Raw genomic sequence first — 17,496 nt, forward strand, 5'->3', positions numbered from 1 at the left:
AGCTATGATTATTTGGTTGATCATTCACACTGGTCTTATCTGCCTTTTGTCATGATTTCTGAACTGTGGTTCATTTCCAAAGCGTGAAGTAAAATATGTTCTCAAAGTCCAACTGTCCCCTTCCTGAACAGAGGTCAGTTCAAACAGATATACAGTAAACTTCCGATAATCCGGCACCGCTAGGACCCAGGGGGTGCCGGATTGTCAGATATGCTGGACTATCGGAAGGGGGGGGCTATGAGGGGTTTGGAGTGGGGTGGGGATGCCCCCCCCCCTTCCGATAGTCTGGTTCTGCCCCAGGCATCCCCAATTCAGCTGCTGCTGGTCAGTTTCAGCAGCGACTGAATCCAGGATGCCTGGGGCAGAGCAGGTGGGGTGCTGCCGGGTTGGTCCGGTAGTGCCGCCCTTCGGCGCTGCGAGACCAACCTGGCAGCACCCCAGCTGCTCTTGGGGACACCTGGACAAAGCAGCTGGGTTGCTGCCAGGTTGGACCCGCAGCACCAAGGGGCGGCGCTACGCAACCAACCCAGCAGCACTCCAGCTGCTCTGCCCCAGGCATCCTCGATTCAGCCGCGGCTGAAACTGACCAGCGGCTGATTGCAGGAAGCCCGGGGTAGAGCAGCTCTTCCCCGGGCTTCCTGGAGTCAGCCGCTGGTCAGTTTCAGCAGTGGCTGAATCGGGATGCCTGGGGCAGAGCAGCTGGGGCGCTGCCGGGTTGGTCCCGTAGCGCTGCTCCTTGGCGCTGAGGGGCCAACCCAGCAGCACTCCAGCTGCTCTTCCCAGGCATCCCCAAGAGCAGCTGGGGTGCTGCCGGGTTGGTCCCGCAGCCCCAAGGGGCAGCACTACGGGACCAACCTGGCAGCACCCCAGCTGCTCTGCCCCCAGCTTCCTCATTCAGCTGCTGGTTAGTTTCAGCAACAGCTGAATCGGGGAAGCCGGGCACAGAGCAGCTCCAATTGTCTGGCAGCCAGAGCACTTCCGGGTTCTTGATGGTGCTGGACCATCAGGAATGCCGGAGCATTGGATGCCGGACCAATGGAGTTTTACTGTAGTTCTCTTATCTAATGACATTTTACTAGATTCTAGAGCAGGGTACAGGTAGATGGACATTTGGTTTCTCCTCATTTGAAATGTGATTAATATACGTATAATTTTATTTAAAGTGCAAGAAAAAAATAGCAAGCCAGCCTGTTGTAAGGAACCTCTCCACTACTCGTTCATGGAATGAACTATTCTGGAGAGAATGTGTCTATGTATACACCAAACCAATTAATACTCTGCCAATAGATGCTCTCAAGTTGCACTGTTGAGTTGAATATTCAATAAGCTGTCTGATGATTTAGCGGGAGATTTTCAAAGGAACAAAGAGCAGATGGGTGTCCAACTCCAACTGACTTGCTATTGAGTTGTACCTCTGAAACTAGGTCCTTTAGACTAATGGGCTCCCAACCTTTCCAGATTACTGAAACCCTTTCAGGAGTCTGATTTGCTTTGTGCACCCACAAGTCTCACCTCACTTAAAATCTACTTGCTTAAAAAAAAAAATTAGACATAAAAATACAAAAAAGTGTCTCAGCACACTACTACTGAAAAATGAGAAAGTAAGGAATTTTTATCATATAATTATAAATAAAAGAACTATTGTTTATATATGAAATGTAAGTACAAGTCATTGTCTGTAGGAAGTTTTAAGCTTGTATTGAGCTGGCTAGTGTTTTTTATGGTAGCCTGTTGTAAAACTAGGCAAATATCCAGATGAGTTGATGCCCCTCCTGGAAGACTCTTCATACCCCTGGTAGAGAACCATTGCCTTAGGCCTTGTCTACACTAACCACTTTCCACCATTACCACTAGCCCCATTAAATGAACCTATGCAACTTCAGCTATGCAAACGGTGTAGCTGAAATCGACCTATTTACCGTGGTGTCTTCTGTTCAGTGTAGTCAGTGGGGACTGCTCTCCTGTTGACTCCAACTACTCTTCTCATTTAGGTGGAGTATTGGAGTCAATGGGAGAGTGCTCAGAGTTTGATTTATCACATTTAAGCAGACACAATAAAATCAACCACTGGTGGATCTATCACTGCAGTGTCGATCCACCGTGAAGTGAAGACAAGCCCTGCGGTTGAGCCACAAGCCAGGGAGTTCAGCAATCAGCAGCCTTTAATAGGTTTTCAACTTTGCACATCAGATAAGAGAATATTTTTCAGAGCTGTTGAAAGTAATGACTCACTTCAGTTAAGAGAGCCAGCTCAGCACTAGTATGCAGAAGGAGCAGCCAACTCCCAGAACACAGAATGCTCTGCTAATTCAAAGAACTGGTGGGTGGGTTGATGTGGATGTGGGATTATGTACATAAAATAGCAACAAATCTGACAACCATCATGTTTTGCAAAGATTTAAAACATTTTCTAATCTTATATTATGAATATTTTGAAAGAAAAGGATTCCACCTTGAGAACTTAACTATTCTAAAATGTAATTTGGTTCAAGCACCTCTAATAGTGAGGCAACACACAATAACTTTGAAAGAACACATTTTTACCTTGCATTGTTGTCCAGGCAAAGATATTCCCGTGGATCCTCAGCATTAGCATGGGTAATTTTTACACCTTTATCAATAAATAAGCCAGCCTGAAACAGGTGAGGAAAGAAACAAATAATTCACCCGACCCAGTCCGAAACAGCTTTACAAAATTATCTTTGGCAATAAAACTGAAACGGAGTTCACAAAACAGGTGAGTCCTGTATGCATGATATCGGAGTTTTTAGTTTTTAAATGTACTCTCTTTTACTGTTCCATTTCCCTTATCTAACATACTCTTCCCAAGAAAGCCTGGAAAAATATTTCTGCTATCTCAGTATTACTTACCCCTCTCATAGGACTGAAAAATGTTCATGGAAATACTATAGTTTAGACTTCGTTTAAACACATTTGAAAGCAATTATTTTCAAACTGAATAAACTCTTTTACTGAACAGCTGTCTCAGAAGGACTTTTAGTCTTGGCTTAGAATATTCCCTACCTTCAGCCAATTTTTACTTTAAATAGGAACATGTGATTTGGTTCAAGCACCTCTAATATTGAGGCAATACAATAACTGGCTTCAATTTTCAAACAGTACTTTTTTTAACATATAGCCCCCAGAAGGTTGTGCATCTAAGCTGTAATACTGTTACTATTATTTGGAACAGGAATGATTAATATAACCAGAACAATTAAAAAAAAAAAGTCAGAAGAAAGTTAGTTTCTAACATAGAATTCCAAATAATATGGTATGTAAAATTTACTGTTCAGAACTTGACTTCCAGAAAAATCTTAAGTCACCTTTAAGCTAATGTAGATGCGTAAATAAATGCATACATGGTTTAATAAAAATCAAAACATAATGCCATGCAGAGCAGTTACCATGTAATTACAACACTTTTTAATGAAAGACTTTAAGAGTTCGCTACAAATTTATAAGATAAAACGTAGACAACACAATATTTTTATTTGGACAGATAGAGTTTGATAATTTACATTAAGGTGAATGACTTTGAATTGTTTCAGGAAACTCTTGTGTGGACCCACTGCTACAACAGATCTGAGCTGACACTAAACTACCATATGAAATGGTCCTCGTACTTCTCAAGTCAAATACTGTGAGACTACAAAGAAGCTACTGAAGTTAGTGTGTTAGCGAAGCTAAAGTTACGTCACTGACAGTTTATGAACTACGATTTCCAATTCATAGCAATCCTGATCTGTGATATACCTGCATTCTCGAGATCATTGCACTCCAAAACACCAATTATCAGCCTTAAAACACTCTCGGACTTCAAAATGTTGAGTAAGCACATTATGCAAAAAACTATAAGGTACAGATTTTGGTGTGTAATTTCACAAACTCTCCCCCTCCCTTTTTTTCCCTATTAAAAAGAGAATATTAAACACCAAAACTACTTTGGGGCTGAGCATTACAACAAGGGATTGCATAAGCATCTGATTATCCTATGTGCTGCAATACTAGATGACAAATTTCGAGAAGAGCAGGCTTTGCCTCTGTTTGCCAATATGATTTTTTTTGTTTAGTCATGCAGGTTTTAATACTGAAATATTATTGAAGTCAGGTATTAAACTATGACCACACTACCTTAAAATTAGAATGAACTCTGTTGTTATAGAAGATGCCTAGTGGTGTAAGCTCTGCTTTGGTTTCAAGGTATAAATCATGAGACTCTCCTGTAGAATTCTTGTGGAATACATACCATATTCCTGCATCCTGCAAAGAAAAGGGTGAGAACATGTTTTAAAAATGATAATGAACTGTCTAGCATTAATATGTTAAATCATCATTACTGCTCTACTGCTATCTCCAACAAATCAAAAGCATTTTAAAACAAATTTACACGGGGTCAAACACCAACACAACCAACATCCTTTTGCAATAAATTCCACATTAGATCATGTCTTTAAAAAAAGAGCTCTATGTTAGAACTACAAATTTGCAGCAACAACAACAAACAACAACAACAACAACAACAAAAAAAGCAGTATAGATCTCATTACAAGTTATGCAGAAAAAGAAATATTTTAGTCAGAAAGATCCCCTAATTTTGTACATTTCAAGTCTGAAGTCAAAGTCACAAGGAAAAAAACCCCCACAGCTTTTTGTATTTCAGTGACGTTATATTTCCACATACTCAGTCATATTTTGTTCATCTAACTAGGCAAATCATTTTATTGTAGATATACAAAATATTTTCCAGTTGTCTTTTGTGAATTGCTTATCACTCTACCCATATCAAGATATAATGACACTGACAAAAAAAATCCTAAGAAATTTAAAAAAAAATTGAGAAGACTGCCCTGCCAGCCAGCAGCCACGCCACTCCAGAGAAGTACCACTGGCGCCGGGGCCATGGCGAGGCCACAAACCCCATCCCCCCAGTCACCACCGGAAAAGACCCGCTGGTGGCCAGAGCAAGGTACTTCAAGGAGCAGGAGGGGTGGCAGCTCAGCTGGCAGCCCTGATGAGCCCCCTCCCCCCAACCCTCTGGCCTGAGAGCCCCCTGGCCTGAACCCTGCCTTCTGCTCCCTAACCTCCACCACTCAGCCCTCCCCACATCCACCCCTAGGCCCTGCACCTACCCATGCTGCCAGCCCTCTGCCCTGGAGGGCCTGAGCAAAGCAGGGTACATCTTCTAGTATGACCAGATTTCAAGCTCTGAACAGTAGGCACACAGCACGCTAACAATATAAACTACAGAAAATATCGAAGCCTTAACTTCAGCATGGATGCATTCATAAGATCCCTTATTCACAACTGATTCACTATATACACTCACTGTCACAAAAGAAATAATTATCTTCTGTTTAGGACAAATGTTCAGTATCTGTCAATGCCCATTTAGAAGGGACACTTGTATATATAATACCACTGTACTTCTAAACATAAAAACACATGTGAAACACTGAAATGCCTATCTTTATAACAGTGCATGCCTTAGTTACCTGAAATAGTTTCTATCAAAAAATGTCTATGTATCTCACCTGCGAACCTGCTGCTGCATTATTTATAAGATGATTGTTGGGATGAGCAATCCAGAATGTTGAAGTAGCCCTGCAATATATTATTCAGAAACAATAAACAATTCAGAAGCTAAGCATGGTAACCCTCTAATGCCTACTGAAAACTTAGCACTCACATCTAGCAAATCCAGGGCCGCCCAGAGGATTCAGGAGGCCTGGGGCAAAGCAATTTTGGGGTCCCCTTCCTGGCACTCCCTGTCTCAGACCTCAGACATTCTCATAGGGGCCTGGGGCAAACTGCCCCACTTCCCCCTCCCCGCCCTGGGCAGCCCTGAGCAAATCAGCTAAATGCTAATTTGACAAAGCAAATCTTCATAATTTTCAAGTAAGAAAACATGAAGAAAGCTGTCCACCTTCATTAGCCTCCATAACAAAAATCTTGCCTATCTGTAGAGCAACAACAGATTTTCAGAACTTTAATTATTGCAACTAGTTTGATTTTCTTCTCTTAGCCAGATACTCACATGCAGTCTGTGGCTGGCACTGGAACATAATTGCCATATACTTTATCCTTAATAGCCATACACATGGTGCTATTCCTGTCTGTGGGAAGAAGAGTGCCTGGTTTGGTGACTAGGCCAAGGTTGTGGAACAGAATATTTCTCTGTTCAATGCCGTCCTCTATGAAGAAACAGTGGCCCAGTGTGTCATAACCAATGGTGTCCTTTATCTGCAAAAATGCATGTTCATTATGTCAGTAGCAATAGCATTCATTGAGATTAATTTGACAAGCACTGTTTAGTTTTACTATCTTGGCATAAATGCAAAATGAAGTTTCAATATCAGCCATAATGGCTAAGTCAAATGTCAAGTTTTATTTGTTCCCCAGAGAGCTACTGCTTTTCCCTGAAGACGTTAGCTGACTGCGAAGCTCTTCACATCCAATTAGAAAGACCAAGATTTGTCACAAGTCACTGTTTCCACCTGGTAATTATGTATTGACTGTGTTAGTCATGTCATGTCCACTTAAACCAAAAAAAATTGAATAAATATATTTTCACACTGACTGTGCTTTGTAACATTTACTTTCGAACAATTTGAAATGGCATCTCTCCCGTGGCACCTACCAACAAGCCATTAGTTGCATGAATTGTCACACATCTGGAGAAGCAATGATGAATGGCAAGGCCTTCCAAATAAGTCCTGAAGCTGTAACCTCCTTTCTCATCCACATCTCCACACAAGTGGAAGTGAACAGGATAACTTCCTATCAGCTGCTGGCCCATTTGTGTCAATTCCACATGGGAAAGATGAACAGAGGTGAAATTCTTCAAAATCTGGAGTAAGAAGAAGAAACAACTGAATGATTAGTTATACAGTACTTTTAAATTGGTCAAACTGTAAATTTGAAGCCACAGTGAACGGATTTCCTCTAGGCACACACAGGTTCAGTGAAATATTACAAAAATCAGTTTGGACAAACTTTCATGCTTTGGTTTATATCGAAATCTATGAATTGGTAACTTTTAAACAAGAGACATGCACGTAAGCAAAATGTTCATGTTACCAAAACAAAATGTTTCATGAGAAATTTTATTGCTATAGCAAGTCAGTAAATTTTAAATGGCTCTTACTGAAATTCTCAAAAATTACACTTTTTTTTTTTTTTTTTTTTTTTAACACAGTCAGCAAAATGGTATTCAAACAAGAAAAACCATGTCCTCGTAAACACAAAAACTATATTGATTTAATTAAATTGGTTTAGAAATTGATTTAATTAAACATGTGCAGTCATATGGACATTCAAACTGGTTAATTAAAGAATCTATACAATGGGATTGCACAGATTAGAAATAGAATTAACGTGGTGAAACTTTTTGTGCACACAGAGCCTTTGAGAGATGATAAAAATCTAGTATTAATATGACCCTTAAAACTGATCCTTTATGGTTACTATAAGCAAAGGGCAAAATCTGAACTCTCATAATAAGGGAATTCCCAAAGCTAGAAGACTTCTAGATTTGTATTTTATTATTTCAACATTCCTTGGAAAAAATAGTTTAAATTTCTAGTAAACTTCTGTTAAAACTGTTCAATTACTCAATTTCCCAAACAATTCTCCATCAGGGACAATCCAATCATTTATTTTTTTTAAATTTGAATAAAAAGCATTCAATAATCATTCCCATGAATCTCACAAGTGAGGATTGAAAAGGACTCAGAATTCTTTCTGCAGCAAAATGAAACACTAAACTAAAACAAAGCCCAGCTATGCAAGCTCACATGTGGCCAGCCCTAAGGAAGGAAGTCACTATGTAAGGCTGTATCTACACTAGCACGTTTATCTGTAAAATTTACGTCAGTCAGAGCGGGGGATGTTTTTTCACAGCCCTGATCAACACCAGTTTCAAGACCCAAAGCCTTGTTGTGGACAACGTTATGTCAGCGGGAGATTCTCTTCTGCCACATTGCTACTGCTGCTCATTGGCCACAGTTTAGTTGGGGGTTGGAGAGTGCTCTCCTGTCACCACAGAGCTAGCACACAGGAGACCTGACAGCAGCACGGCTACAGTGGTACCATGTAAAATCTGTTGTATAAACATAGCTGAACAATAACTTTGCAGTTTTCGATACAACAGTTGGATTGTTCTTTTGTTAAATGATGATGGGCAGCTCTCTCAGTATTATGGAATTCCACATTAAATTGTGTAATCAGCTAATACACAGCTAGGTATTGGGCAAAGTCGTTAAGGCAATGCAGATGGAAAAAACAATGGGGCAAATGCAAATCTCTCTTCTTCCTTTCTGTGTTAAATGAACTGAATGCAACCACATACAGTTATGAGAAGTTAATGTTTGCAAATGTATGATGAATAAAGAACTTCAAGTTTTCACTGTATTATTAATTTGTTCACACTGCACATTCGAAGGCTTGCAAATTAGGCTGCCAAACATAAACACAGGCAGTCCCCGACTTACGTCGGACCCGCACTTACGAACGGGGCTCTCTCGCCCCGGAGGTCGAGGTGGCGGATTGCTACCTGCGAGCTCCGGGGCGAGCAAGCCCCGTTCATAAGCTACTCCAGTGCCCCTGGTCTGCTGGAGACCGTCTCCAGCAGACCAGGGGCACCGGGCGGGTTCCCGCGCTTCTGAGGCTTTGTCAGAGCAAAGCCTCAGAAGCGCGGGGAACCGCCGCTGCTGCCGCTTCAGTACCGGTGCCTGTGGTCTGCTGGGGACCGTCCCCAGCAGACCACAGGCACCGGGACTGAAGCGGCAGCCGCGGTGGGTCCCGCGCCTCTGAGACTTTGCCAGAGCAAAGCCTCAGAGGCGCGGCACCCCGCTGCGGCTCTGCTCCCCACGTCCCTGGTCTGCTGGGGGGGGGGGCCAGCTAGTGTGCCCCCCCCCAGCAGACCAGGCTTTTGTTTTGGACCCTGGGGCAGAGCAGCTGGGGCGCTGCCGATTGGTCCTGCAGCGCCGCTCTGGGCACTACTGGACCAACCCGGCAGCACCCCAGCTGCTCTACCCCAGGTCCTGATTCAGCGGCTGCTGGTCAGTTTCAGCAGCGGCTGAATCAGGATGCCTGGGGCAGAGCAGATGGGGTGCTGCCGGGTTGGTCCAGTAGCACCGAGGAGCACCCCAGCTGCTCTGCCCCAGGCGTCCCCAAGTCAGCTTCTGCTGAAACTGACCAGCGCTGACTACAGGAAGCCTGGGGTTCTTAAGTTGATTCTGTATGTAAGTCAGAACTGGCGGTCAGTTTCAGCAGCCGCTGAATCTGGACACCAGTTCCGACTTACATGCAGATTCAACTTAAGAACAAACCTACAGTCCCTATCTTGTACGTAACCCGGGGACTGCCTGTACCTTAAAAACCACACAAAATTTTATGTTGTGGTACGGCTGCCAGAGTGTCTGGTTTTCAGCCAGAATGCCTGACTGAAAAGGAACCCTGGTGGCTTTGGTCAGCACCACGGACTGAGACGTTAAAAGTACTGTTCTCAACGCAGCAAGCTAAGTGAGGTCCCCTTCCTGTCTTGCAGCTGCTTCAAGAAGCAGCAGCAGCACGTCTCCTCCTACTTGCAAGGGCCACCAGGGGGCTCCACATGGGGTCCCAGCCCCCCAAGCATTGGCTCTGCAGCTCCTATTGGCTAAGATCCACGGACAATGTGAGCTATCATGGTAGCATCTGTGGGTGGGGCAATAGGAGCTGAAGAGAGGACATATTAATACTTCTAGGAGCTGCCTGAGGTAAGTGCCTCCCAGAACCTAAATCCCTTGCCCTAGCCCTGATGCCATCTCATCCTCCACATCCTCTGAGCCCAGCCCAGAGAATTATCCTCCAACCCAAACCCCTCATCCTCAGCAGTGCCCACACCCCAGCTGGAGCCCTTACTCCTGTATCCGAACCCCATGCTCCGGCCCGGAGCCCCCTTCCATGCCTTGAACCACTCATTTCTGGCCCCACACCAGAACCTCCATTCCTCCCTACCCCTTAGAACCGGACCAGTAAGAATGAAGGAGGGAGACAGGCAGGAAGAATAGGGAGAGCAAGTGACAGAATGAGGGAAAGAGTAAGTGGAGGGGGGAAAAGACCTTTTAAGAGGGGGGCAGGGCAAGGGAAGGGAGTTTGATTTTGTCTGAGAAGAAGGATGGTAACCGTATGTTTTGGGCAAGCTAAAGAAGCCGTGATTGACCATTTCAACTTTTTACTGGCTGAACTTAAGATTTACCACTTCCAGAAATCTTGTCTAATATTCTTATTGGACCAACTTCTGTTGCCACAAGTGTGGCTTGTGAAGCCGCTCCTGTGCCCTCCCTCCCCCGGCTCGCCTGTGCTCACCGGAGCGGTGATTCAAAATGGCGCCCAAGATGGTGGCCTTGGACGGGAGCCCGATATGGCCAAAAAGCTTAAGCTTGTTTCTTAAAGGGGCAGCCTTTTTTTTTTAACTTGACAATTCTGGGGGGGGCTTTCTTTTTTTGTGTGTGCGCGCAACAATTTTGGTGAGGCTCTTCACATTTTTTCCACCGCTGTTTCAGCTCTCTGTTAGATGGGATGGCCACCCCTGAACTAAGGTCTGATTCTGCGGTACAGTACCACACTTACATTACTTTCTCAGTATAAAATGGCCGATTTTAACTAACCGTAAAAGCCTGTTTTATCCAAATGTTCAAAATTAACAAAAGCTGGAAAATGCTTGGTGCCAAATGTTTTTATAAACAAATGCTAACGTAAGTTTACCCAACATCTGCCCAACTATTCAGATCAGACTCACAAGAACAATTTAACAACTTTCATGTCTCAGAATATTTGTTTTCTGTTCCATCTTCATTCATCTGAGGGGCCCACTCACTTGAGCTATTGCAACATCAAAGACAGGCTTTGTAATGCTCACAACTCGTCAACATCTTTCTCCACTGCATTATCTTAAATCACAATAGGAAACTTAAAACCCAGTGTATTCCCTTCCCACAAAACAAAGGCTGCAGCACAAAAGAGGTAGATGTCTTTCCCACCATTATTTCCAGCATTATGAACTTAAATATCTATGCTCAGCACTTTAGAAAGGATACTAAGCCTGAGACAAAAAACAGTGAAAGCAAAGTAATTTGCATTTAAAAGGAAGAAGTCTCAAGCATTTTCAACATATACTGGCTACCACCGTAACAGCTCACATTTAATCCCATTGAAATAAATATGGCACACTTTAGCTTTAACCCAGAGATTCCAAAACTGCAGGTCACAACCCCAAATGAGTTCTGCTCTGCACTGTGTGATTTTGTTTGCATGCATGGTGCGAGAGATCATCAAGCCTGGAGAACACCATTTGGCTCTACAGAATAGTATTATATAGTAATTCCTCATTTAACACTATACATGAGTTTCTGAAAATGTTTGTGCTAAGCAAAAACATGTTATACGGGGTCAATTTTCCCATTAAAAATAATGGAAAAGGTGGGGGTTGCGTTTCAGGTGGTGGCGGCAAAGTTAATTTTTTGTTGGTGCTGGGTCATCAACGTCAACATTATATATCTAGCAACACAAGTCACCACTGTTTGTTAAAACACAAAGATAAACATGAGTGAGCAGAGGAGCACTGTGACCATGTGTATTCATCCGCTCCTGCGTATTACCTCTGTTTTCACCAACTTATACCGTTGCGTGAAGTAGTCCACCACTTGAATATTTTCGTGTTATTTCAGGGACGGTCATGTTATTTGAAAAATGTTGCCTAAAAAAATCGTGCTATTGCGAAAACGTGTTAAGCGGGCACATGTTAAATGAGTAATTACTGTATCCACCATGCAGCAGGGCCTCACATGCATCATAAATATGGAGGTCCTGATGTGTGGAAGAGAGATTTTGTACACTAAAGTAGCCTATTCCAGGCACAGTGACCTCACATGCACAGTGTATGCCGACTCATGTTTTATAAAGGAGGCTATTTTGCTCTTCAAACTTGTTTCCTCCATGCTATCGGGGTTCCCAGGAAGAATATTAATTAAAATGAACAAAACATTTGGAACCTCTGCTTGAACCACTAGTTTCTGTACTATTGGTTTCCATCTCAGTTTTAAATCTTTAATATATCCTTCACAGTAGTCCCTTTAGGGGTACGTAACATTAATGTTCCTTCATATCCCTTTATTTTAATAAGTGACTAATGATTTTGGGTACCAAAATGGGATGCTGTAAAAGGTTGTTTGAAAACTTGAGCCATGTACTCAGCATTTTCTGAATATCAAGCTCTATTAAGGTGACTCAGGTTAGGTACCCAAAATCACTGATCTCTTTTTAAGATCTAGCCCTTTGTATATTAATCACCAATTCATTGAACTAAGGATGTTAAGTATTGAGTAATTCATTAATCGAATAGTCGATGCATTTTTGCCTCTGATAGAGGCAGCAAGTGGGGGGAAGCAACTAGTCGATTATCCAGTCGACAGGCTGTTAACATCCCTACATCGAACAAGACAGTATAAATGCAGTAATAATGTTACACCACATTAACATTTTCATTTCCTTGTCCCCAATTCTTCAGTCTAATTCATGGCAAATTAATTCAAGTTTTAGGAAAGCTGAGAAGAAATATCCATAGACGTCGGTGGTGGGTGAAAGCACAGCTAGAAAGGCAAGCCCCAGTCCTGCCCTGCCCCACCTTTTCCGCCTAAAGCTGTCCTTTGAGCCATGCCACCCCCACCCACAGCCCGATCCTTTCTAGGCACATGGAAGGCCAGGGCTGCCATGCCGCAGCCCTGCACTTGCCCTCCCCGGTGGGAGAGGGAAGCCAGGCAGACATGCCACAACTCCCTGGGAGCAGCTCCAGCCTTCAGCAGTTGGGCGTGTAGGCAATTCTGGAAAGGTTGTGCCTTCCCTTGCCTACATTACCAACCACCCATGCCGATGGACAGAATAACTCTGTAAGAAAATTTGTGAATGTCAAGGTAAAGGATACTGAAACACACTACTCCACCCACATTTAGAAATAATATTTTTGCTCAGAAGCCTTCCACAATTTAAGGAAGCTATTTTAAAAGTTTTTTCAAACCTTGATGTGTCCTCCAAAAGTATCATAATTGAAGTATTGACACTGATTGCCAGCATAGCAGGACTTCTCCATCTCTCCCTTGATTAGGATATTCCTAGTGAGAACACCAACCTCGGCCCTCATGTCCACTCCATCAATAACTTCTCCCATATGAAAGAACTGAGGAGTTTCTGTTAAAACAAAATTAGTTCTGTTAAAACAAACTATCATTTGTTTCCATAGGATTTGTTACAGAAAGCACCACTCTCTTCATAAAGCACAGGGCTGCTAAAGAGATGTTTGGGCACCAGAACAGGGCCAGGTTTTTAGACTGTCATCGACTTAACTGTAGGCAAGCACCTAATGGTAGAGGCTAGTACCCTCCCCACAAGGAAAGGATAGAAGTCCTGAAGAGGAGAAGTGCTGAAGCCCCTGCACAAGATGAAGGAGACTGAAAGGAAGGTTGCGGTAACCTTCCTTTAATAAGGAAACAGAAATGAATAAAAGAAAAAAAAAAAAACAATTAAGGATGTTCAAATTATTAAAAAAACTACTAGGAATACAGTAGCATTTCGAAGGAGAAGTTGTGTTTTGTTGGGGGGTTTGTTCGTTTTTTTTTTTAAATATAATCAATTGGCTAATATTTCCCTCCCTCCCCCAGAAATAATCTGAAATAGTCAGAATAATAATCAGAAAATGTGGAAGAGTGTGATAACTGATCAGTACATTCAAACTGATCAGTACATTCAAACTGATCAGTACATTCAAACCCTTTTCAAGATCTACAGCCTGGATCCTGCAAAGATGTATGTACATGCTCAATCTTACTCATAGTGTGTAGCCTTACTGACTCCAGTATATAAAGCAAACCTACATGTAAAGTAATGCCCAACCAGCAACTGTTTCAGAAAAACTTTAACCAGCCATTACAAATTACTGAAAGAAAATTCCAAAACTCATTGCTTCTTTTATTTTTCTAATTAATGTGACTTTTCCTAAATGGGAGAAAATTGTCATGACAATTAAAAACCTTTCTTCCCTTAAAACAAAGCTGACATCTCTGTCACAGCTGGTTCTTGACTACTACAGAAAGATTCCAGCTGAAAATTTACAACAGGAGTAATTCTCATACAAAACCTGATGTTAATAAGTGTGGGGTAGGTACTTCTTCCTTGCAGCTGGCAACCTTTGCTCACTCTCTTCCCCACCCTCTCAAAAAAGAATGATGGAGATGAGGTAGGAAAGAAAAGAATGCATTCTTCAAAAAATACTTCTGTATCCTACATGTATTACAAAGGCTACCAAAATTTAAGGAAGGGGGGGAATACTAATATCTGAAGAAAAATATATTGTAACCACACTTTCTTCATTTTGGAAAGGGGGAGGGGAAATTTGACTTAAGTTTTGCACGACTTATGCCTTGGAGCATAGCAAAACTTCCCTTTACAGTCTGCTTTACTTGGTTGCAAACTAGTACAAGAAACAGCATTCAAATTCATGCTGAGAAGTAATAAGATGTGCCAATTCAACTCTTTAATGAAAGTTCTAACAATTTACATTTCAAAGCTCCAAATTACTCCTCCTTTCAAAAGATGATGTTCAGGATTACATCACTCCCTAATATAAAGCGCTGTAAAAATGTGCCTGACAAAATGTGCCTGACAACCTTTGCAAGAGCAACTCTAGGTCATACGCGGACTGAAACGTATGTTCTTGAAGGTGAAATGTGTTTATAAATACTAATTTTGCTGGGTGAATGAAATCATGTTGTATTTCAAAATAGTGATGATGAGATAAACACTCAAGATTTGAGACTTGCAGGCCTCGCCACAGAGGAAAGGTTTTGGCATGAAGAGAGAGCACAGAGGTATAAGAATTAGTATTGTATCCCACATTTTGAATTAAAGAATAGCTTCTAAGTTGGGGGAAAAAAGAGCAAGACAGACAAGAAATACATTGGAGCACATGTGAAAAAACACAGAGAGAGAGAGGAGATACAAAAATGCTGTCCAAGATGTTAAGTTTGCACCAAACACTGGAAAACACTTTCAAAGAAGAAACTGGATCCAGAACAAAGAGGAAAACAGACCTGTTTAGGAGAACAGATTGGTTGTACTTCTTCCATACATGAGAGCATGTGATAAGCAGCATTCGACAAGTGTTAGAGGGTAGAGAAAGAGGTTCTTATAGTCAAGATGAGAAGTGATTGCAGCCATGTGTGTTTCACCAGAGGAAACACTGAGACAGTAAGAAACAGAGCTGCAGTCAGAGGAGAAAGAGGAAAGTTCAAGAGTAAGGATGACAACAAGCATCAGTGGAAACTAAGAGTTCTGAGTCGAATAAAGAGAAATGAGAGAGCGTTTTGTTTGAGGGTGCTCATATTGTCCAAGTCATAAATATGGGAGGCCAAATGGGACAAACAAAGCTATCCCAAAAAGGTGTCAAATTACATGGAGAGTTGATCAAGGTTAAAAGTGATACTTAAGGGTAAAGCTATGAGATGAAGAGGATGGATGCTCAAGATCTGAGACATGAAGACTCTCCACAGAGAAAAAGTTTTGGCATGAAGGGGACACACAGAGGTATGAGGAGGGAAGAAAGAGATGGCCATCCAGATAAGGAAACAGTTTTGGAGAATGGAGTAAGCTGCAGTGAAACAGAGGTAACATATGCGGGCAAGCAAAATGGGGTTACATGTTGCCTGAGATTGTCAATTTTCTGTACCACTTGTTCACATGGTATAGCCAGGCCCCCTCCCTCCCTGGGGAGAGGCAGCAACCAACAGCTCAGAACTGCAGAGAGCAGCTGTTCAGGGTGAGAAGGGGACATTTGGGAGATGTGGTGGTGATGACTCAAGCTGTTTGGGGAGGAAATCTTCAAATTGTGTCCCCACTATCAACAGAACCAGCTGTCTCTGCAGTGAAGTTAAAAAAAAAAAAAAAAAAAACCACAGAGTTGAAGCAAAAAAAGGGGAAATGGTCAGCTACATGTCAGAGCCATTTCTGTGTTCTCCCCAGAAAAGAAACAGTTTGCAACTGATTAGAGATATGCTGCAAGAGAAAAGATTGGAAATACGATAGTCACTTGCATAAACGTTTTACTGAAAAAGAAAAGAAAAAGATGCATAAAAAAGAAAAGATCAGAGGAAGTTTTTTTTTTTTTTAAGAGACTAAGGATATATGGCACATTTAAAGAGCTAATAAAGACATAAGAAGCAATGGAATTGAAAAAAATAAGTTGCAACAATTCAAAGAGCAAGGGTGGAAAGAGAACCAAATGGGGGGGGGGGGGAGGGAGGTGACTGAAAAGTTAATTTTTTTAGGACCAGATGTCTAAAGTGTCCATTCAGAAAAATAAAGAGGAATTAAAAAAAAAAAAAAGGCAGTGTTTGGGGGTGTGATGTTAACCTCACAAATCAGGAAAACTGAATACTAAAAGAATGAAATGCTTTCTTTATATTAGTTTCCTACCTTTGACTTTGACCTGATATTTGCTACACTCGGGACAGAGAAGGAGAGTGAATTCCTCTGCTTGGTACATTGAGTAGTCTGTGCTTGCAACAACGATCTGGTCTTCAGGCTTCCAGCTGCTAACATCTTCCAACAAATCCAGTATCACTCCATCTATAGCCTCTACCTGGAAACCTGAACGTGGAACACCTAAAAAAATAAAATAAAATAAATAAATATATATGCGCTAGAGCTTAAAATGTCATGTAGTTTACAAACACTTAGGGTAGGTCTACACTAGCCCCCTAGTTCGAACTAGGAAAGCTAACGAGGGCGACCGAAATTGCAAATGAAGCTCAGGATTTAAATATCCAGTGCTTCATTAGCATGTTCCCGGGCGGTTGCCATTTTGGAAATTGTCTAGCCCGAAAGAACTGCCCGCGTCTACACGCGGCAGAGAAAGGCGATTCTGAAATAAACCCCTTACTTCAAATTACCAGTTAAACCTGAACGAAGTTTAAATCTGAATGAGGTTTAACTGGTAATTTGAAGTAAGGGGTTTATTTCGGAATCACCCTTTGGAATCACTCATTCAAAATTCAAGTGGTAGACAAAGACCAAAAGATAGATCTTTCATGTTATACATCCTGGATAAATAGCTGAAGAACAGCATCATAATATTAACATGACCAGCTAGGGAATCCCTGACCTTGAAAGACAACTAACCACCCAACTTATTTCTCTCGTAAATCTGATTGATGAGATATCAGTGCTGAGATAGTCTATCTGATAATTAGTCAAAGAATATTATTCATACCCATCCTGTTTAAAGACCTAGGAATAAAACAAACAGAAGAATGTAACTATATTAAGCCACTGATTAAAAGGAGAGCTTTATGAATCTGAAACTCCATCATAGTTCCAGTATAGACAGACACAGATATTCCTTGGCTTAATGGTGAACACACAGGTCTTTATTACCCATGAAAAAGATGTTTCATCAAGATCTCT

General features: G+C 41.9%; 1 protein-coding gene across 5 annotated transcripts in view; it reads right to left on the minus strand.

The window, feature by feature from the left end:
* Positions 1-17,496, minus strand: part of CEMIP2 (cell migration inducing hyaluronidase 2) — an 87,033-nt gene that overhangs the window by 18,798 nt on the left and 50,739 nt on the right. For all 5 annotated transcript variants that reach the window (XM_075931705.2, XM_006137830.5, XM_006137832.5 and 2 more), the window contains exons 6-12: positions 16,507-16,695; positions 13,058-13,227; positions 6,641-6,850; positions 6,038-6,243; positions 5,535-5,604; positions 4,135-4,263; positions 2,545-2,633 (exon numbers count right to left, since the gene is read on the minus strand). In XM_075931705.2, the coding sequence (XP_075787820.2) occupies positions 2,545-2,633; positions 4,135-4,263; positions 5,535-5,604; positions 6,038-6,243; positions 6,641-6,850; positions 13,058-13,227; positions 16,507-16,695 (1,063 nt within the window). The remainder of the gene's footprint in view (positions 1-2,544; positions 2,634-4,134; positions 4,264-5,534; positions 5,605-6,037; positions 6,244-6,640; positions 6,851-13,057; positions 13,228-16,506; positions 16,696-17,496) is intronic.

Source organism: Pelodiscus sinensis, chromosome 6 (assembly GCF_052426305.1).
Source record: "Pelodiscus sinensis isolate ZL-2025 chromosome 6, ASM5242630v1, whole genome shotgun sequence".
In the NCBI taxonomy this organism is placed as follows: domain Eukaryota; kingdom Metazoa; phylum Chordata; order Testudines; family Trionychidae; genus Pelodiscus; species Pelodiscus sinensis.